This window comes from Diospyros lotus, chromosome 6 (genome assembly GCF_014633365.1).
Source record: "Diospyros lotus cultivar Yz01 chromosome 6, ASM1463336v1, whole genome shotgun sequence".
NCBI lineage: Eukaryota > Viridiplantae > Streptophyta > Magnoliopsida > Ericales > Ebenaceae > Diospyros > Diospyros lotus.
In genome coordinates this window covers 9,627,580-9,651,116 of record NC_068343.1, presented here as the reverse complement: position 1 = coordinate 9,651,116, position 23,537 = coordinate 9,627,580, and the positions used below count along the sequence as shown (strand labels likewise).

At 36.0% G+C, this 23,537-nt stretch overlaps 2 protein-coding genes across 3 annotated transcripts; both read right to left on the bottom strand.

Annotated features, from left to right (window-relative positions):
• Positions 1-1,746: 1,746 nt before the first annotated feature.
• On the bottom strand, positions 1,747-5,261 carry LOC127803075 (zinc-finger homeodomain protein 6). Of its 2 annotated transcripts, XM_052339096.1 has the most exons (2): positions 2,717-5,261; positions 1,747-2,205 (listed from the first exon to the last, which is right to left on the bottom strand). In XM_052339096.1, the coding sequence occupies exons 1-2, from the start codon at positions 3,692-3,694 to the stop codon at positions 2,191-2,193; spliced, it is 993 nt and encodes a 330-aa protein (XP_052195056.1). In that variant the 5' UTR covers positions 3,695-5,261; the 3' UTR covers positions 1,747-2,190. The 2 variants fall into 2 exon arrangements, with proteins under 2 accessions (XP_052195056.1, XP_052195055.1); XM_052339095.1 differs by lacking the exon at positions 1,747-2,205 and having other exon boundaries at positions 2,232-5,260.
• Positions 5,262-11,012: 5,751 nt separating this feature from the next.
• Positions 11,013-23,537, bottom strand: LOC127804614 (alkylbase DNA glycosidase-like protein mag2). Its single transcript, XM_052341494.1, has 2 exons — positions 22,326-23,537; positions 11,013-11,451 (listed from the first exon to the last, which is right to left on the bottom strand). Exons 1-2 carry the CDS (start codon positions 23,459-23,461, stop codon positions 11,394-11,396), a joined length of 1,194 nt encoding a protein of 397 aa, XP_052197454.1. The 5' UTR covers positions 23,462-23,537; the 3' UTR covers positions 11,013-11,393.

Genomic DNA, 23,537 nt, shown 5'->3' with positions numbered 1-23,537 from the left:
AGGTGTAGAGCTGTGACCTGTGTGATGGGTCGGTTCCTAATTAATTAATTATTCATATATTGTGATCGGCTTAATTAATTCTCATGCATATATGCTCGTGACTTCTTAGTTAATTTCTCTAGGAATAATTTTTCCAAGAACTTAATTGAACTTGTAAGTGCATGCGGCCTTAACTATATAATTCATTCGAGTGATCGAGTCTGCCTGCCTGCTAGTGCTGCTGGTTACATAATATATATATATATATATATTTAATATTTATATTCCCCTTTCACTTGTTAATTCCTTTGTATATATATGTTCTTTTCAAGTATCAACTTCCTAATTAATTAAAGACAATACATATTTATATATAGCACAGAATCTCAATTATATATATATATATATGGTTAAAGCGTCAAACATAATGCACACTACAAACTAAAAATGCAAACAAAATGGCTCCATATTCATCTAGCTAGAATGTCATGTCATGTCAATGGCTTCAAACAAATTGTTAAAAGATGCCTTTAATATCTCATATTAACTACTTGACGATAAGTGCTGATTTGACTCGATCGCTCATTTAAGTGCTTTTAGAATATAATATATGTCGACCAAATTAAAATTAATATTCTCAATCACATTTTTTTCTTAACGGGACAAAAAATAATTTAAGAACATACTGAATATTCACTTCTCTTAAAGCACAAACAAAATCTTTATATATAGAAAAGTAAAAATAAGAATAAAATTGCATATAAATAAATACTAACATTATTTCTCTAATCCTGATCTATTGAGAACGTGCTTTATGACTGGGAATTGCGTGCATGTGTGGCCATCTTATGTAAAATATATATATATATAGGTGCAAATTAATCGATCGTTCTTGTCATGTGGAAGATTTGATTTTTCAGATGGTTATGAAGAAGAATTGAATTTCAGTGGCAAATGGGTCTTACCTATATATTGCCGGCTATATGTCTCTGATTTGTGTACTGTTTTTGTTGCGTGCACAACTCGTCCAACTGCGGCGGAATAGCCATATTTTTTGACTGCTTTTTTACGTCCATGAAGTACTCAATGCTACCCAGCCTCATACATATTGGCTAATTAAGGTTACCCACCATAGCCTCCCATTAATGGTAAGGTATGTTACAAGGGGTATAGGACTGGGAAGATTGGGACATAAAAGGTACATATATACATACAACATTCTCAAACAGTATAAATAAATATAGTTCTAGCTAGGAGCTAGCAAATGGAAATGGTGAGTTAGCCATCTCAGGTGCCTTGCCTTCTTCAGTTAATTAGCTAACCCTAGTTTTGATGGATCCAGAAGCAACTCTACATGGTGCTATAATTAAGACATGTATAGTTTGCTGGCAACAACTTTGTTAAGATTTAGGATATATATTTTGAGTCAAAACTCTTAATTATATTTAATTACAGACTTATCTTTGGGTTTTAGGTTTATTCCTTCCTCGTGCAACGATCTTGACAAATAACTCTAAAACAGCTATATATATAATTTATTTAAAACAATATAAAATACATTTCTGAAGTCCTGTATTTATTCTAACATGATATCCCAGCCGATTAGCCAACCCGGTTAACATATTAGCTGCACTAATGCAGATGATTGTATATGTCACTTTTGGCTCTTGCTCTCTCTCACATGAAATAAAGGCCTGCGGTTGTACTGTCACTGACCATGGCAGCAGAGGCTAACTAATTAAGTCCAGGGTTCCTGATTAATTTTAGCTACTATATGTCTGAGCAGGATCACTGCGATCTTGCTTAATTTGATCTAATACTAAAAACCCACATAGCCAGGACAAAGATCAATGTAACTACAGTAAGCAGCAAATTAACTAATAAAGAACTTTCCTTCCAAGGAGAATTAAGAGAAGGGAAGAGGTAAAACATATATAGCATTAATTAATGAAACCCAGTTCCTAATACTGGAGATTAACTCTCCATTTGTCATCAGAGATTTATACTGATCATTAGTGTCCAGCCTAGCTAGGAAAATGATTGATACACGATTGGGAATTACTGGAGTAACGTATTTGTGTTATTCTAGCATCAACTGCAGCTCTACATTTCATATATAGGAATTAAAATTAACCAAAGGCAGTGGATAGATTGAACATTGGTAGGGTTTGCAGTTTCAACAATATATAGCTAGGAAGAGTAGTACTGTGTTTATTTTGGTTTCATCTGCAAGAATAGTCAGCGATCAGCATGCCCATGTCCAAATTAAAGCGCACAGAGAAAAAGGCACATATAGAGAAATGTAAATATCAAACTAGGCTAACAAACAAAAGCCTGAAAGAAACATGGACAAGGACTGAAATTCTGGGACACGTTGTCCTGGAAAAACAAAATCCAAAGAAAAAGGAAATTAAGGATATATATATAGATATATATGGGCGGAGGTGATGGCGTGATGCGAATTAGCTTCAAGGGCATTTAACTCTCTTATTCTCTAGCTAGTATTACACAGAAAAAGCTTAAGCCAAGTACTGCAAGGTTAACCTAACATGTCAATATTATGCTCCAAAACAAGAGCAAAACTAGGAGATTTTTGAATGTTTGTAAAGATTAATTGTACGTAGCTAGATCAAGAATATAATAAATTCTCTACTCTCTCCGAAACTAGGAATTATTAAGCTTTGTGATCTTACAATTGTCTCTTTTTCATGGCTTGTTTATTGTTGTGCATCCATACCTTGAAAACTCGCCGCTTTACGCCTGATTCAGCGCAGAATCTCTGGACTTCTTCCTCGTCTTCCTTCTGGATCTTCCATCCCAATCTTTCTGCTAATTCTTGCATTTTGTCCTTCTGTTCTGGCGTGAATTTCGTCCGAAACCTCTTCTTCGAAGGTGAGAACGCCGGCTGCTGCCCCATTGCTTGTGTTCCGGCGTGGGAATGGAACATGTTGAGGTCTTCACTTGACGATTCCGCATGAGCTCCGCCGCCGCCGAACGCCACCATCAGCGGCGGAACCGGGCCAGCCGGGGGGCTGGCAGAGAGGCCGCCGCCGCGGGAGTATCTGTGGTACTGCGGCGGCGGCGGCGGAAGCCAAGGCGCGAGATGGGTTGCGCTCCGGTTGTTTCTAATGGGATTGTAAGGGTAGTATGAAGCGGCAGCCGGCTGAGAGTCGCCGTCGACCTCTTTCCGGTGGAAGCTGCGGTGGCAATCGCAGGCGGCACATTTCAAGGCTTCCGGCGTGCCTTCCTCGCCGTTGGGCATGAATTCTCCGCAGCCGTCGACGACGTGGCCGCCCATGCTGGCGGCGTGGTTCTTCAGGCACTCTCTATACCGAATTGAGGCGGCGCTGGTGGCTGCCGCAGACGTTGTTTCCGCTGCCGCGGCAGACTGCGGCGGCGGCGGCGCTGGAGTACTCTTCGAGTTTGATGCAATAGTAATTGTTGCAGTGGGCAGCGGTGACGGATCTGGATCTGGGTTCAGATTTGGATTGGAATCTTCTTCTTCCGGAACACGTATTTGCTGTTGCGGCTGTGGATTCAGTTGTTGGTGAAGAAGATGGTGATCTAGGGTTTGTCCAGGGTTTCTTCTTCCATCTCTGATTCCTGTAGACAAACAGCCAGAAGATAGCTTGGAAGATGATTCTTGATTTGCAGAAGATAAAGCAGAATACCCCATTGGCAAGCCAATATCTTTCTTTTGGCCTCGGAGCTCCATTTCCGATCTTCTTCAACTCGTCTACCCTCTGTGTTTAGATCGTCGTCGCTGTCATAGCATCGAGGATCTCAGGCAGAATCGAAGCGAACTCGTCTAATCCCAGGAGCAAATAATCAACTGGGTAATTAATCCAGGATTCTTGTGGTCTCTTTTCGTCTGATTTGGAAGTTGTGAATATTGCTAATCCCACCGAACCAACCACAGTGCTCTAGGCTTGAAGTTGAAACCGTTTCCCAACACTCACAAGCGAGTGAGGACAAAGGATGGATGAAAAAGATTTCATTTTTCTGAAAGCAAAATCATTAATTAAACGGAAAAGAAAAATAAAGGAGGGAGGGAGAGGAAAGAAAAAGGAATCTTGGAAGCCGAAATGGGACCCCTTGAATAGTAATCCAAAAACTGTGTTCTGACAAATTGATGAATCGTTCCACTGTAGGTTAAGAGAGAGGGACTGCACCACCTATCACCAGCACCAGATGAACAACTCTTGTACATGTATATATGAGGTTTGGTTCAAGCATTGATCTTCGGAGGAAAGCAGAATAATTTTATACTAGCAAAAGCGAGAGAGAGAGAGAGAGAGAGAGAGAGAGAGAGAGAGAGAGAGAGAGACTTGTGTTTCCCAACAGCCATCCAAGGCCATAAAAGCCATCTATCAGAGGAAACGAAAGGGTTTGGAATTGTGGGCACTGAAGATAGGGAGAGAGAGAGGAGGTGAGTTTGGGTTTTGTTGCCAGAGAGACTGATGACAATAAAGACTCACACTGCAGAACAACCGACAAGGTCATGTTCGTCCTCTCCCAGAGCCTGCACACTGGTCCAGCCCCTCATCATTTGCCCCTTCTCTCTCTCTCTCTCTGTTCTGTGTTTTTTGCCTTTTGCTTTCCCAGTTTCCTCCCTTGCGAGAGAGAGAGAGAGAGAGAGAGAATACGTGTATATGATGTGACGAGACCAGGTGGTGGTGGGACGCTGGGATTAGCTGCTCGATCGGAATCTTCCTGCATCCTTAAACTCCTTTGTTAGGAGGCCTAAGCTCCAACACAAAACGCAGTTACAAAGCTTCAAAGACGGTTTAGGAAAAGAAAACATTTCCAAGAAAGAGAGAGAGAACTAAAAGTAAAAAAAAGAAGTGGGGTTAGACTCTCTCTTTCTCTCTCTCCACTCGAGGAGGGGGGAAAGGCTTTGTGGGTGCGCCTGCAGTGCATGCTGGTGCAATGCCTCTGCTGCAGCCAGTAAGCACCCACTCACAATCACAAAATTGGCTTTGGAGCTCTCTCTCTCTCTGAGTCAGAGTAGTATTGTTGTTGTTGGTGGTGGTGGTGTGTTGTTCTTGCGGTTGATCGATGGTGCTGTTGGCTAGGATTGCAGGCAAATCTGGCATCTCTGTCTGCTCTCGCCCTTTTTGATCGTTTGTTTCTGTTCTGTGCTTTGGTTTTCGCCTCCTGCTTAATTTGTTCTACGTACTATTATACCACACTCACTGTCTCTTCTTACGTTTGCCTTTCATATGCAAAAGCAAAACCCCCACAACTACTCAAGACGATGCCACTTCATCCTTCCCTCTTTTCTTTTCTTTCTGTGCGAGCAAGTTCTTTTTGTGCTCCTACCCACCATTCTAATGTCCCAAATCTATTCTATTTTACACGTGCTGATCACTTCGAGTAAATTTTTATATTAATTTGTTCTCATCATCATATATAGATACATTAGTTATAACACATGCAATATAATTAATTTAAGAAACACTGTTTCAGATTATTATTTGGAGGAATCCTTTCCCTCCTCTCTCTGTTTGCAGGGAATAGCAGTTTTTTAAACTGCGGATTTGAAGTCCACTCATCGACTTCAAGATTAAATTAAATTATTAAATAAGCACAACCTTTACAATTGGGAAACCTAAACTTCCAGGTCTCCATACTTTATTATTATATCTTAATCCCTTTACAAATTGGGAAACCTAAACTTCCAGGTCTCCATACTTTATTATTATATATCTTAATCTCTTTCTAATTGGAACAGAAGTGAGGATTGTAATGATTTTACTCAAAGCATTACTACACACACACACACACACACAGTATTAGTATTAGTCTAATGCACGAACTTTTTGTTATCATCGTATCAATGACAACGTAACTTGTTGTGAGTATTGAACCACGTGGACAACGCCCAGCCATGCTTCCCATGGAATTCTTTATTCCTTTCCTTTTATATATATATATATATATATATTCGAATTCGAATTGATTGATGATCTGCCTGCCTGCCTGCCTGCAGCTTGCTTAAGGGCGAGCTGATTAAAAAAAAATATTGTTATATATTTGATATTACATGTGTTTCAAAATCCTTAGCTTTAACTTTTGAAGGGAATATTTATTATTATTATTATTATTATTCAAATTTATTCGGGAAAAGAAAATCCTTAATTACATGGAGATTAGACTGTTGAATGGACTGACTTTCAAGCTTCCAATCAACAATCAATATCAACCAACATCGTTCGTACCTAATCAAAGACTGGGTTTCTTTTCTTTTGCAGAATGGATGGAACATACAACTGTTGTCTTGTACAGACAAGATTTGAATGGCTCAATTAAGGGAGTCTACTGTTCAAACAATTTTTTAAATTAATAAAAGTTAATTTGTGTAATTAACATTTCTTTGTTTATGAGTCATCATCTCTAATATCAATAACAATAAAATATTATTAGTTAATGGAATTCAGAGCTTTCCAATACTTCTATTAGTAAAAAGATATTAACTAGCGGTAGTTAATTAATTAAATGCTCACTACCATTCAAACAGTAGGGAGTAGCTAAATTAATAATAAATATTTAAATTAAATGGGTGAATTATAACACACTATTAATTGGTCCTGAATTTTATATATGCTTAATTGGTAACTAGTTAATAACTCTTATATATACTTCAACATGTCTTATATATATAGCAACCATTAAATTTTTAAAGTTATAATAATATTTTAGAGTGGTAGACCTTTTATTTATTTATTTATGAAAAAGTGATAAAATTTTATGACACCTCAACATAATATTATTAACTAACACACACGCCAGAATTATATATTGAAAAGACAAAAGTGCCAAAATTCAGTAAGTTGTCTTTCCAAGCATTTTGGAGTGTTATGTCAATTTGAGGCGCCAATAATGTGTGGCCATTGAGAATTAAGGCAGATTAATTTCATTGGAATTTTTCTTTAACTTGTTGTTAGATTCTTTTGTTTTGCATTTATATATATTGTACTTACTTGGATGATTATTTATACTTTAACCATTCAATTCATTTTAGTACTCTTGAAATATATATATTCATAAAAAAAAATCAATCTAAAGTGTATTAATGTAATTATCTTTTCAAAAAAAAAAAATCATATTAGAAGTGTCTATTCAAAAAGTCACACTTTTTTTTTCTTGACAAAGGTATCAAAAACTCTAAACTCAATTAGTTTGTTAAATTTTATATGTAGAATATATTAAAATATGAGTGGTATATTTAAAGATTACACACGTAACATGTCAACTAAGTTCTTGTAAGTCTCGATTCAGACCATCCTTAATTTTGGTATTTTATTTGTGCTTGTTTTGACCCACAAAATGAGTTTTGGATAAGTTCGAGAGGAAGTGAATTTTATTTAGGATGAAATTACAACATGAATTGGCTTAGCATTCAAAAAGTGAGATCAAATCAAGGATGGCCAAATACATGCATGGGAAAGAAGAAGAAGAAGAAGAAGAGGATTAAGCGAAAATGGTGGCCTACAATTACAATTTAAATCCACTTAATTTAATAAACGGTTTAAAAATAATTGTCACGTGCCCCCGCTGCCTAAATTTGAAAATCTCAACTTACTTACTGTAGCAAAGCACCTTTGAAGAAGACAAGCAAATCTAGTTTGAAGATTATATATATATATATATGGGCATGCATGTCACATCGCCTTCTGCACGCGGACCTCCTCCTCCTCCTCCTCAATCCTCCTTCAGTGCGTCGCCCATCATGCTTTCAGAGAATCTCAATTTTACGTTTACTTCAACATAATTATAATTAAATTCAATTATTGTTTTATTTCATCCTCACATATAAAATAAAATATTTTCTTCTCCTATTTAATACGTCTTCATCTTTATAGAATAATAAATAAATAAATAATAGATAAAAATAATACGCAACGAAAAAGAGTGAAGTGAGGACGAAAAGAAGAATACAAAGACTTGTTGATGTATTCTTTAGCGTTTAAGTTAGTTATTATGTTTGAAAAGAGTGTAATAATGATATAATAATAAATATCGTACCTAACTCTTAATAGTTTACGCTTTTATATAAACAACTTGAAAGATCAAAATAATGTCATATAAATGATCACATTTGATCGTCTGGATGGATTGGGAAGCCAGTTATGAGTTTGAATTTGGGCTCGAGCCCTTCTCTTTGATACTTATTTCGATAGTCTTTAGGTTACCGTGGATTTAGGGTTTTTTCACACTATAAACTAAAAAGCCACCCATCATGATCAAATTTTAACACTCATATATAAATTTTTGAATGTTAATACGTAATTTATAGATTATTATGTATATTTAATAAATATATACTTTTAAGATACTGAATGCAAAGTTTGAGATAGAAGGGATTTATAATAAGCTAGATTAGATTAGGGTAGCCTTGTGAAAGGTAAAGCATAAATAAATGGGAAATTAATGCTGGAGGATCAGTCAGTACTGGTATTTTATATATAATATGTAAAAAGTGTTTATATAATATACAAAATATAATACATAATAATAGAAAGTAAGAATAATATTGATATTGTATAATAAGAATGATAAAATTAATTAATGTATACTTTAATTTTATATTATTATTCGTATCATATATATATATATATATAGAACACTAATTAATACTTTAGTTTAGGTAACATTATTTCCCCTCATATATGTATGTATGTATGTATGTATGTGTGATGATTCACATGGCACTGTGTCTTGTTTCCGACCTTCCATACAAGTACTCGATCGATCGATCTCTCTTCTTTGGTTCTTCATTGTTTCCACGACTTTGAAGAATTGAATGTTTTAAGTGTCGGCCGGAGTCAATGTTGCATCCACAACTTAATTTGCCTTTGTGGAATTAATACGCCAAATTTTATTCCAAAAAAGTAGTTAATGTATGTCAATAACGTACGTTATTATAAATCTTAAATTTTATCAGCTAATTAATAAAAGATATGTCAAATATATATATATATATATAATGTTAAGCTAATCTTTATACTGTTTTAAGTCAAAAGTAGTGAGTCGACCCCCAAACACTGTCGACTCGACTATTTTTAATTAATTAATTAATTTATTTTTAACTCACCGTCCAACCCCCCCCCCCCCCCCCAAAAAAAAAAACAATATATATAATGTAAAAAGCATTTGTCCTTATTACAAGAAAAGCATATTCATAAATGGTGGGTTGTAGCGTAGCGTACAGATGAGATGAGGTTTGATGTGGTCAGAGCGATGGGGTTTATTATTATTATGGTTGTCAAATTCATATTTGTTAGATGGATCCCACTATTTGTACAAGAAGGGATTCATAGAACCCCTTTCCAAATGCAAAAAATTACGATTTGTTCACCCATTCTCTCTCTCTGCCCGCCTCTCCCAGTCGCCCTCATTTGCAACTTTGCTGTCGCCTCGCCTCATCTCGCAGCAGCAACCTCATCGCCTCTCGTCGTCTCGTTTCTATGCCTTGCGCCTCGCCTCCTCACCGCTGTAATCTCTAACAATCGGTGACCACTCAAAACTAACCGAGGTGCAGCGGTTGGCAAGCGACGAGACGAGAGAGAAATAGAGGAGAGAGAGAGACAAAGGAGATGACAGGCAAGAGGGAGATAGAGAAGAGAAAGAGTCTTCTAGGTCATTTATTATAGAGATAATTTGATCATTTCATTATTTATGTAAAGGGTTATGCGAATCCCTTCTGTACAAATAATTTTATCCTTGTCAGATAGATGGGTGGCTGGCTGGCTCATGGCTGAGCTTTGATCAACCTGTGAAATTCTCAGTAAGTTACAGAGCTTAAACTAAGAATGCGATATCCAACTTATAATCCGTCATTTCTTTTAATAATTAAATTTATATTACGATTTTATTATTAATATTAAGGTGTGTTTAATTGCATTACTTAGAATTTAATTTTAAATAATATTACCTAGAAAACAAAAACCATCTCACCCTATTAAAAAATGAATTCCATGAAAAGAAAATTTAAATAGTTGTACCATACATATTTTTTCATGAAAAAATTAAGAATATTTGATTATTTTTCATAAAAAATTATAATAATTACATATTTTTCATAAAAAATATATACAATCAAACACACTAATATTAAATTACAATTAATTTTCCCACTTTTTACTTATAATATATTCTTTGGGTTTGTCGGCAAAAGTTAAGACGGACGTGGGGATGCTTGCGCCCTTTCGTTCTTTCTAGTTTGGTGACAAAGTCCGCATGGAATTGCGGACTTCTAAGGTTGGTTCTCTCTCTCTCTCTTTTTAATTTTAAAAATGATATTTAGTCCTTTATTTTCAGTTTTAAAATAAAATAAACAAAAATTAAAAGTGACAGAATAGTAGTGAGTTGCCAACCAATCACAGCCCTCATTGACTCCATCTCAATCATTCATTCTGCTTTTATTATTATAAAATATTTTTTTCACACTTTTATTCATATGATAAATAAAAACACTATTTTTCTGTCAAAAATTGTTTTAATTTTTATTTTAATAAAAAAAAAAACAATATTATCAAATCACAACAGAAGATAGAAAAAACACAAACAGATGCAAATGCATGCATAAAAATTAAGAACAAAAGCAACACAGCCTCTCACCTCAACAACAACTGAATTCAGTCACTACATTTGCCCCCTTGTATCTAAACCCCAACCAAAACCAAAACCAAAACCAGACTGATAAAGATAGAATATTCAGAATATCTATATCTATATATATATATATATTATATTGCATGATTTAATTGAATTATAATACCACCTCGTCACAACAATGTACCATCACAATTATATTGAATATTTGCTCGCCTGCAATTCAAGGCCATTTACGAAAACAGGCCATATTGAATAAATCTTTGTCATTAAATTGGAGGGAACCGTTCCAGTATTAAAATTGTAAGTAAATCAAGCAACCATACCTGTGTGTGTGTGTGTGTGTGTGTATAAGCATTCCAATATTAAAATTGTAAATAAATCAAAGTAAACCATACCCGGCGGCCATCTAAAAGTTGCGGTAAAAGTATTAGCTCACCAGAGCCAGAGGATTAAGGATATATGCGCCAGATAAAGCTTCCTGCAGATCAATGCAGCCTCTGAATCAATACGATACATTGACTCTGATTCCCTAATCCCCATAGTCAGGAGCTTAGCGCAAGCAATTAGATGAAAGCACCTTTTATTACAATTAGTCCCCTACCTAAGCAATAGCCATGCTTCTGAGACCAGAGAAACACCTAAATAACTAGCTCACAGACAAACATTCCTCTTACAAATCCAAGAAAGCTATATTACAAGGGCAGGGGCCCGGAAAATTGGATCTCCAACTTCTGTGAATCACATTCGTCAAGAATTTCTCCTTTTCCTTGCTGAGAATTCCGGGTCTCTTCAGGTTAACCGAAGGAATGGAGTGTCGTAAGAAACTCTTTTCCCTCCATTATCATTGTTCCCCTGAAAAAAGTAGCATTCACGATAAATGAATGAGTACTAGTATATCTTGCTAAAATCAATAACGAATAGCATAGAACTGGGTAAACAGGAATGTGAAACATGTTTGGCAGTTGCATGTATTTGCAACTCCACGCACAAGAGGCTGAGTAAAGACCGCACAAGCAAAAACACACTACTGTGAGTGCATCAATAAGTGGGGCACAGGAAAAATAAAAACCCAACAAGGCTTCAAATATATACTCTGATAAAATGAGAGGAAATTGAGTTTATGTTATGGCCAGGGAACCCCCTATGAGGCCATTCAATTGACAGGATCGGTTACCATACCAATCCTGCACGTCTACATATTGTAGTTTTAATCACTTCAATTATTACTATTAGCAGATCCGTATGCTCACATTACATACCTTTTTGGATAAATTGCAGACGTTTCACATGCTATCCAATTTTAAGATGATTTTTAGGAACTTACCAACATGATTTACGCATACCAAAAATCTGCACATATTAAGCAAAGCTCACAAACCAAACTCGATTATGCATGCCTGAACTTGCCAAATGCTTAGGACAACTTTAGACCAAAAAAAAAAAAAAAGCGAAGTCAAGTCCCCAATGACACACCAAAAGGCCTAGGACTACATCCCTCTGATAAGAGGCTCAGTTCAGATCCCACCGCCTGAACTATTAAAAAAAGGAAAGCAGGACATAAAAATACTAGACAAGAGGACCTAACATTACAGATCAAAACCAACTGGATGTCACATCCTATCATTTCCACTTTAAGGGTGTAGATAATATTCTATCAGCTGTAGAGTAATACCCACATCATTGACAAGCATGATTACTGCTGCAAAGCCTTACCATACACATGTCAGGTGAGTAAAAATGAACAACAGATGATCGTCCCCACAACCCTTCATGCTAGTGCTGAAGGAATTCAAGGTTCCACAAAAGTTACTCTCAACCTTGCTATACATATGATAGGTGAACAGCTGTGGAAGTCTGCTTGTGAGAGGGAAGAATTTGAGAAGGCTAATTGTGTCCAAGTATGGTAGTAGTTGGAAAGATTAGTGCTCCTTGAGGCTTCTATGTTAGAAGGGGTAGGTCTATATAAAGGTTCCAAAAATTATTTTTTGTATTCATATTTATTTCGTGGTGAGTAGGAGTCATTTATGATCTGGGGAGCAAACTATGGACAATGTTTTCCCTATGCTTGTGGGGTAGTTGCATAGCCGTCAAAGGCACACCAATTCAGCAGTGAGGTGAGGCACCATCCCGAGGCCTCACCTAGGCACACGAGGCAAACGCTTCATGCGCCTTATATCACAGCTTCGGTTGGCTTGCTTTGGCTGTTATTTTATACTGTTATGTGTTAATATTCACTGTTTCACACTGAATGTTCTTCACTGTACACAGATTTGGCTGTTCCTTTTTTCCATCTTTCTTTTTCCTAATATATATATATGTATATATATTGCAATTAAGTTCATATTTTTTTCTCCTAATCTCTTGTTCTAACTCTTCTAACTCCACCTGTATATCTCTATTTATAGCTGGTCTCAAACCTGAATAAAGAGGAGGGTTATATTAGATAGTTGATAGCTAGCGTAAAACTCATCGAATCAAACAACATAAACTCTAAACAAAAGAAATATTGGGCGTAACCCTCTCCTACCCTCTTGTTTAGTCACCTCTATTTTTCAATTAAGTTTTTTTTTTTTTTTGGAAGGGGGGGGGCGGGGGGATTATATTGTGTTGTTTTTATCTTTAAGTACAGCTCTATGAAACTAATTTTTTATGCCATTATGAGACTAATTGTTTAGTTATTTAGTACATCTGGGATTTGGGATAGAACTTGAATTTGACAATGAGGATTGACATATGAGTACAATGAGTAATTTTTAACATGTGAATCATGATTTAAAATTTTTGTGTTTTGTTATATTTAAAAGGGGAGAAACGATTAATCTTCAAAAAAAAAATTAAGGGGTAGAAGGGAATGGAATGGAGAAGAACAGAAAACCAAATGTGGAGGAAAATGACTACTGCCCTGAGAAGTATGGCAAATGTAGTCCTTAGAGAGACAAATGGTAGAGCCTCAAACCTTAAGTAGTCTTGGCAGTGGAATGAAGAGCTACAATTGAAAATTAGAAATAAAAAAACTTGCTATAAGACTGTATATCAGTGCAACAATGAAGAAAACCTAAAAAATTATAAAGAAGCAAAAAAGGCAGCAAAAAGAGTTGTTAGTGAAGCAAGGTCAAAAGCATATGAGAATCTATATAAAAAACATGATATAAAATATGGAAAAAGGGATATATATAAATTAACTAAAGCAAGAGAAAGAAAAACAAGGGATTTAAATCAAGTGAAATGCATAAAAGATAAAAACCAAAATGTATTAGTGAATAAGGGAGCGATTAAGGAGAGATGGAAGGAGTATTTTACCTTATGGAACGTGAGCTATACATTTTATCGATGCATAAGTTCAAAAGAAATAAGGCAAGCATTAAAAAAAAGATGAAAAATCATAAGGTGGTGGAACTAGATAATATACCAATAGAAGCATGGAAATGCATGGAAGAAGGGAGCATCTCTTGGCTAACGAAATTATTTAACGCGATCCTTAGATCAAAAAAGATACTAGATGAGTGGAGGAAGAGTACTTTGATTCCTATATACAAGAACGAAGAAGATGTTTAAAACTGTGAAAATTACAGAAGAATTAAGTTAATGAGCCATACCATGAAACTCTAGGAAAGAGTAATAGAGCAGAGGCTCAGAAAAGAAACAGGCGTCTCAGAAAATCAGTTTGGTTTCATGGCTGATAGGTCAACAATGGAAACTATATACCTACTGAGCCACCTAATGGAAAAGTATCGGGATCATCAGAAGGACCTGCATATAGTGTTTATAGATCTAGAAAAGGCCTATGATAGGGTCCCTAGAGAAGTATTATGGAGAGTTTTAGAGAAGAAATGAGTCCGAATAGCCTATATACAAGCCCTTAAGGACATATATCACAATGCAAAGATAAAGGTCAGAACATGCGGAGAGGATATTGAACCGTTTAAAATTACAATGGGGCTACATAAAGGTTCTGCGCTAAATCCATACTTATTTGCTTTAGTAATGGATGAACTCACTAAATACATTCAGATAGAGATGCCATGGTATATGCTATTTGCAGATGACATAGTGTTGGTGGATGAAACAAAAGAGGGAGTGAATACTAAACTTGAGTTGTGAAAAAACAATTTAGAATCTAAGGGATTTAAATTAAGTAGAAGGAAAACAGAATATATGGAATGTAAATTTAGTAAGAATGCAAGAGTGGAGGATGTTATAATAAAATTGAAAGACCAAATCATTCAAAGAAAAGACTATTTTCGATATTTGGGATCAGTGATTCAAAAAGATGGAGAAATTCATGAGGACGTCACGCATAGAATTAAGGCAAGTTGGCTAAAATGGAAAAATGCATCGGGGGTGTTATGTAATAGTAAAATCCCATTAAAATTAAAAGGAAAATTTTATAGGACAGCTATAAGACCAATTTTATTGTATGGCTCAGAATGTTGGGTAATCAAATACAAGCATGAGCAAAAGACGAGCGTAGCGGAGATGAGGATGCTAAGATAGATGTGTGGCCATATAAAAAAAGATAAAATTAGAAATAAGATTATTCGTGATAAGGTAGGAGTAATGCCAATTGAGGAGAAGATGAGAGAGACTATACTAAGTTGGTTTGGTCATGTGAAAAGAAAACCAAGAGATGCTCATGTGAGGAGAGTTGATGAAATGGAACAATTAGTCAAAAAAAGAGATAAGAGGCAAATCCAAAAAGACTTTGAGAGAGACATTAAAGTTTGATATGAAGTATATGAGGCTAAATAAAGATATGACAAAAGACAGAAATACATGAAAGTCTAGAATTCTTATGGCCGACCCCACATAGTGGGATAAAGGCTAGATATGTTGTTGTTGTTGTTTGTTGTGTTTTGCTATATTTGCAAATTGCATTTCATTTTACCCGCTTTTCATTTTATGAATTTGTCTTCTTGTGTTGAAATTTGAAATAATGCTACATGTCATCTAAACTTCTAGTACTTTGTTGAAATAATATTAGTTGTTATTATGTGTTAATTATTTGTCATTCAATGATTTTATGAGTTTACATTTACCTCCTTATAGTTGTATGTTGAAAAATAATGGTGTACAAGTATTTGCTACATATTTTAAATAAATGTGCACCGCGTATCTAAGCCTTTCCTCATCAAGTAAGGTGGGGACCCTTTACAGCTCACACACCTTGGATCCAAGCATTCTTTGTGCCTCAATGCGACTTGAGCCTTTGGCAACCATGGATAATAATTGTTAATGGGGTGGATATATGGGATTATCCTAGGAGGTTGGGGCTGGGTAGACAAAAATTTTCAGGGATATTCAGTTTCAGCTTTGGGAGTTATATATTGTTAGGCCTTTTATATGGGTTGCCTCTCATCAGAGGTGGGAGGATTTTGTGGCATGCCAATCACAAATGTCCTTCTATGCAAATCTTAAAAGACTTCATCTTTATCCACTGTCAGGTGGAGCAAAATTATCTTTCATCTTTCTTTTCCTTTTCATTTGTTTCAAGAAACATATTGATCAATTCTGATTCTTTCTTTTTCTTGCTTGCATATTGATAATTTCAGTTTCCAATAATTATACATCCAATTTGAATCGTGGATGAACACACAAGCATACATGTCATTCTTTGTTTTGAGTTATAGCAATTAGATTTCTCAATGTAGCGCTAAGAATAGCTAAAATTTCCAGAAGAAGATGCCTTTTGCTTGATCAGAAATGAAAAGGAGTATCACTCAAGTAGCTAAAGCTAAAATACCTAGTTTCAAAAGTAGGACAAAGAAAGGCCACAAATAGAGTTGAAAAGAGGATTGCTCACTTCTTTCTATTATTCAAAACTGTGCATGAAGGAATGTTATCACCTCACACAGCTCCTACATGATTAAAGTAAAAAACTCATCTTCTCCACGCGCATGTGTGTATAGGACCAAATCCATTCAATTTCTAGAAAAGATTGCTAATCCTTCATTTTTTAAGTTCTATGAGTGGTGGGGAAGAACTAACTTTTCAATCTTTTTCATCTTGATTCTATATGTGCAAGTCAATAAAATTGAGAAATAAAATCATTTGCTTCGATTAATTCTCTACAGGCACAAGATCATATTTCATTGATCCTTTTGTGGACAAAAGCTTCAGTTTTGTAAGTTTTGCATTTTTGGGGTATGCTAGCCTAGTAGGAATTTAGTGGGATAGTGGAGACTTAGCATGTAATTTTATTTCATTTCATTTCTCTTTCTTGTCTTTAGGGAAATATAGTCCCCATTTTTGGGTGAATTAGATCAAGATTCCTCCTTTTTGAGTTTTTTTTTTTTTTTTTTTCTTTTTTCTTTTTTCTTTTTCCTTTTTATGGATGTTTTCCCCCACGTTGTTGGGGATTGCTTTTGTACAGGGTTTGCCCTTAAGGACTTCTTTAGTTAATATATTGATCTTTCACAAGAAAATATGAAGACAAATATTATACAAGAATGACTAGAATTCCTCACAAATAACTCAAATTCATTACACAAGACTACATAGGTTCACAGTTAATCGTATCCATCCAACTTCCATCCAAGACATCTACTTGATGAACTGGCTCGGTTCTAATGTTTATCCTTGAAACTATCATCCAGATTACTCAAACCAACATTCTTCCCTGTTTCTATGACACACAAGATGATACTGACTATAACTGCACAATTTACTCATCTAGCTTAAATGCAATCCCCATTCTTGCTCCAGTTAAGATGATTCCTTTGACCTTGACATTTCATGCATTTATCAAAGATTGTGGAGACTTAAACTGTCCTTTGTCAACAATGGTGAAAGATACAGAGATAAGAGGGTTGGCAATGAGTAGCCCATTTACCCATTTAGTAAATTCAAAATATGTCTTATGTTTATATCCTTCAAATACGAATTTTTCAAACTTATTTCAATTTTAAATGGGTAATTAGGGCTTATTTAGTAAATGTTCAAATAATTTTTTTCTCTAACTGAAAATATGAATTTTTCATAATCATTTTACCTTTAAATGGGTAAATGCGATATTGGCCCATTACCATCCCCAGATAAGAGTTGTGGTATATAAATATCATGTTAAAGCTTCACATGCATAACAAATTTACATAAAGATTAGGATTAGACTTGTTATCTTGCTTATCTATTAGGTGGTTGGAACTTAGAAGGAATATAAAGACTGCAGTTCAGAGAAGATAGTATGTTTCTTGTATGCGTGTGTGCGTCTAATAGGGCTAATAGTGTGTTTGGTCGAGAGGAGTATGGGATGAAATAGATGGAAGAGCGTTATCCTCGTTTGGGAGAGATATTAGTAATGGAATAGAATGGAAATGGATGGAAAAGCTCTCCATAGAAAGCCCTATTTTTTTGTCTCCTCCAAATTGAAGAAGAATAGATAGAATGGAAATCAATGAAAAACTAAAGTTGGGTTCTCTTTACTTTTTTCAATCCGTTTTGAGTTTTCAATTTTTCAAAATACTGAAAATGAGTTTACAAACACGTTTACTATTTTCGAAAACAAGAAAAAAATTAGTAAAGGAAACCCAAAACAACATTTGTTGTGGGTGTTTTCAACCAAAACACCCAAAACGCAGAAAACACCCAGCGCCCCCCCCCCCCTCCCCCCTACCCTCCCCACACACCAATCTCGCACAGACCTAGCATCTCTCCTCTTTTATCTCCTCCCTTCTTTTCCTTTGGCCGTTAACCGCCACCGCCATTGCGACCACCACCATCGACCCCCCCCCCCCCCGGTCGCTCTCTTGCTGGTTTTATCTCCTCTCTCCTCTCCCTTCTCTTGCTGGTTTTTGGGTATGTTGGTCAATGAGCCCTTAAGTGTCGGGTGGTTGCCTCTAATCGCCGGAAACCACCGATCACAGTGGCCGGTGGCGACTAACAATGCGTATATAAGAGGGTGGGTCGAACGTTTAAGCTTAAATCTAAGGAGATTTGGCTGTTAGATCTTGTTGATTTTTAGGTATGTTGGTCAATGAGCCCTTAGATGTCAGGTGGTTGCCTCTGATTGTCGAAAACCACCGGCCACCGTGGCCGGTGGCGACTGGCAATCGTTTTTCACTTGTGGCCAAAAATTAAAAATTAGATCTACGAAAATCTAACCATTAAATCTGACTTATTTTTGTGTATGTTAACCCCCTTGGCTTGGACTTTATAATAGTAGGTTGTGATCGTGTGAATCTCCAGCTAGCCGTGGTCACTGGTGACGGAGAAGATGCAGGGTGCCAAAGAAAAAGAAAAGAGAAAAAAAATAAATAAATAAATAAAAGAGAAAAAAAGAAGAAAAAATTATTATTAAATTTTGAAAATAAAATTATATATTTATTTAAAATTTAAAAAATGTAGTATATCTATATTATAATTAAAAATATAGGATAACATATAGTATATTATTAAGTGTATAATTTAATATAAATTATTGTTAAGATGTATGCTAATAATTTATTAATCAAATTTATTGTTTTATTTTAAAAGTAGAATTTCATTAAAAAGAGTTTATTTATTATTTAATAATTAAATTCATTGAATAAAATATCATAATGAAAAAAAAGAAACAATTTTTCAAAATTCCAAAGTAAAAGCATTTTCTAGTTTTCTATTTTAAGAAACAATTTTTTAGAATAACAAAAAGAATGCGGTTTTAAAAATCTCAAAACAGACATTCAAAACACAAAACTGAAAATAAATTTAAAACTCAAAACTGAAACACGAAGAGAACACCACCTAACTTTTGTGTTTTGACAAATTTAACCTTAATAGCTTTTTAAAAGTTAAAATTTTCCCTTAGCTTAATCACACTCCATCTTTTCATTAAAAGGGTATAATGATCGTTTATTGTTTAATATCCTTTCACTCCATCCATTTCCATTGCTCTCTCAAACAAAGAGAGACATTTCTCATTACTTTTCATCCCATACTCTCCCAAATGAGGAGAAAATATCTTATATTCCATTCCATTACTAAATCTCTCCCAAAAAAAGGCCTAAGGCATAGGATCTTCTCTTTGGACTAACTTCTTAAAAGAACAATCTTGTTCTATCTTATAACCTCTTCCTCTTCTTCTTGAATCCTATCATACTCCTAATGATTGAATTAAGCTTCTTCATTTGACAAAAAGCTAAATCAAGTACTCCTTTCTTTCTTTTAACAATAGGTATAATTTTCCACGATGGTACGACAACTTGATTCTTCCATCTTGGATCAATTGTTAAAAACAAAAAAGAGAGATTATTAAGAATGTTACTCACAGAAAATTAAGGCAAGATAGTTAAAGTAAAAAAGGTGTCTTAACATTTTAAGCAGTTTTAAAATCCCTTTAAAGTAACAAGTAAGTTTTATTGAAAGGTTATACAACCGTCTTTGTTGAATTGCCCAAAATGTTAGACAATTAATAATCAAAATGTGCAAAATATGAGTATAATCGAGATGAAGATGTGATAGTGGGTGTATGACCATACGAGAAATGATAAAATTAAATAAAAAACAAGTTTATTCATAATAAGATTAGAATTGTGCTTATTGAATATAAGATGCACAAGACACAATTAAAATAATTTACACATGTTAAAAAAAAAGACTAATGTAAGCACTTACAAGCGAGCGGATGGAATAAAAGAAGATTTTAATAAGAGAGGTATAGGAAGGCAACCAAGGCATGACATGGGTTATAATGGTCTGCAAAAAAAATGACCATAGATAGAAATGACTGGAAAGTTAAAGTTCACATAGTCAAGCCTACCTAATAGGATTAAAGCTAGCAATGATGATGATAATCTAACTTTCTAAACCACCCAAAGGGACCAACCTCCAACCTCAAAGGCTATAACAAACACATGTCGAACCCTAGAGCTGCTTGTCATGTCCAACATTAAATGGAGATTGCTTTTGAGATACGAGTTTGTGACAAACTATTATGAGAGCAGGACCCAAGTGCATTATTCCTCTAATATTGTTATAAGCCCAATTGAAGACATCAAAGTCAGGATAGATTTAGGCTACGATGGGTCTCTCCACTCCCAGGGAAAATAAGAGTCAAAATAAGGAGGGTCAAATATATATACATATATATATATATTGTTTGCTTGGTTGGGGGAGCCAATATCACATGACATTGGTTGAAGATAGAGTGCCACATGGGTAAACAATTTAGTTAACCGCACTTAATAATAATTGCTTTTGAGATGTGACTCTGTGATATGTAGCCTTTTCCTATGTGTCACTTATTTCCATGAATTCTTGCCCCAAACCAAATCTCCATCCATCTATGCATAAAATATTAATCCATATAAAGAGATCTATAGTCAAGCCAATTCTCTCCATAACCATTTCCTCGAATCGTAAAGATGACATGTAAACTCATTTTGTATCATTGTCCAAATGGAAACCCATTGTACCTTTCTCTACAATAGCTTGAATGAAACTACATTCAATTCCACGATATAAGTGTTACTTAGAATTATAGATCTTGTAAAAAAATAGTATTTAGAACAATAAACCTCAATCTGAGAAACATTAACTTCGCTCATCAATAAAACCAGTAAAAGAAAATAGGATTCACAAAAGTTTCCAACGCACAAAAGAACAAAAGCTATGCAGTAACCAATTTTTTTTAACTGCCAGTCTGTCTTTGTAATTGTATTCCTCGGGAAGATACCCTCTTCCCAACCCAAGAAGACATATAAAATGGCATTAATGTTCTTTGGCCTAAAATATACATTGCTCCTGACCCTAAAATTCTCCCCTCCCCCTTCCTGCTTCTCTTCCATTGTTCCTCATCCAAATCATCAATTTTCAAGTTAAATTGCTAATAGGTTCATTAAGAAGAGCCGAGACATAAAAGATTGGATAAATACATACAAGACTAACCAATTGAATGCCAACTCCTCATATCCATCTTTGCACTCTAAAATATTTGATTCCGACGTGGAGCATTACACACTTGTTATGAGACAAAGAGAAGTTCACTCAGATACATGATTTTATTTTTGTAACAACCAATATGCACTTCAATCCTTACGTTTTTTGGCTTATCAAAAGAAAAAATGAATATTTGCTTTTGATGTTACTAGGGATCAACCATCATGCAGAATCAACAAGACCTTATTATAATACAAGACAAGTTTTATTTAGGTTAAAGTGGTACATTTTGGAAACAAGAAGGAAAAATCAACATATTTTTTATTTTTACCTATCATGATCTTAAGGAGTGATTCCCATTAAAAATGTTTGCAAGAAAACAGAAATAAAAAATAATACTTTTGCCAATACAAGCATTATATGCAACAAAATATATGCTCAGTTTATCAGGAGTGTATCAAATAGAGATAAACCAACCAGTGTTGAAAAAAGACATTACAGGAACAGAAACTTATTCCTGTCTGTTTTAACCAATTTACATTCATGTAATTGACTTGAACTATCAAAGTTGACTTCCATCATTACACCAATGAAATCAAATAAGGACATCTTTGGCATAACCAATCAAAAAATGATTGTTCCAAGCAAGTAATCCATGTATTTGCAATTGCATGATACATTGATTTTAATAACTTAAAAAGGCAGCATATAACAAACCACATTATTTCGAAGCCCAAACCACAATAAGAAGCAGAATGGACCACTTCGAGTTTGCAATACAAACAGGTTCATTACTGGTAAGAACATGTACATGCCAATCACCTAACACTTATCCTACACAAACATGAACCAAGTTTAAGTAAAGGGTCAACTACCCGAAGTTTGCAGTGCCACCAATGGGTTCCAAAAGCTGCAATTGATGCTGTTGTTGTGTCTCTTCTTGCTGACCCATTTGTTGCTGCAATGGCACGATACCTTCCAAAGTTAACGCAGCTCCGGCTTGTGGATTCCCTTTTCCGTCGATTAATCTCCACATATACCACGATCCCACAGACCTATAAGGCCTCCACTTCTCACAAAGTTGTTCCATCTGCGACGGCCTTGGTACATCTTCTAGACCATGCAGAATCTGCACGCCCTTCCTAACACCGACATCGCTGACTGGCAAGACGTCCGGTCTGTGCAGCGAAAAGATCATGAACATGTGTACAGACCAAGATCCAATCCCTTTCACCATTGAGAGCATGGTGAACAGAGACTTATCATCCATTCCCACAATCGAATTATCAGACAAAATGCCAGTATTGTATTTGTTAGCCAGATCGAAAAGGTAGGTGGCCTTTCTAGCGGACACTCCAATTTGCCGAAGCTGCTGTGCTGAGAGGGCCAGGACTGTCTCGGGGAGGACTCGGTCCTCGCCGCCGCATAGCTCGACGAAGCGAGTGTAGATTGAAGTGCCGGCCTTGTACGCAAGCTGCTGGTACAGAATGCTTCTGGTTAGGGCAACGAAGGGAGGGTGGTGAGCCTCGAACGCAGGCGCCGGGAGGGAATCGATCAAGGGGACAAGAAGCGGATCGACGGTGCGGAGATGGTGAAGAGCGACATCGATTTCGCCTTCCGCCGACAACGGCTTCAAGACGTAGGGCAAAGCCCTTGCCGATTGCCCACCACTCCGTCTCCTGTTCCTGGAGGCGGCGGCGGCATCATTCGCGGCTGAGACGTTGGAGACGACGAGAGCTTTGGACGAATCGCCAGCGGACGGTTGCGGAGGCTTGTCTTCCGGCGTATCGGTGGCGGAGGAGGAGAGTTTCCGGAGTTTGTGGGGGCGAACGGGGATTTTGGAGGAAACAGAGGGGTTGTGGGGAAGATTGGTGGGAATTGTGGGGTCAGAAAGGCTAGCAACGGGGGTAGCTTTGGATTCAGCAATGGTTTCTTCCTGAGAACGAAGAGGCGGCTGAGATTGTTGGGGTTGGGGTTGGATCTGCGTTTGGGCCTGTGTTTGCTCACCCATGGCGGAGGGAGAGAGAGAGAGAGAGAGGGGGAGAGAGTGAGAAACAGAGAGAAGTTTCTGAGGTTTTATGAATGCA

Excerpts from the sequence above, each read along its gene's own strand:
- LOC127803075 (XM_052339095.1), bottom strand. The coding sequence starts at position 3,694 with ATGGAGCTCCGAGGCCAAAAGAAAGATATTGGCTTGCCAATGGGGTAT.
- LOC127804614 (XM_052341494.1), bottom strand. The coding sequence starts at position 23,461 with ATGGGTGAGCAAACACAGGCCCAAACGCAGATCCAACCCCAACCCCAA. Across the intron at positions 11,452-22,325 it reads GGTGGCACTGCAAACTTCGG|GGGAACAATGATAATGGAGG; the intron begins GTAGTTGACCCT and ends TACTTTTTTCAG.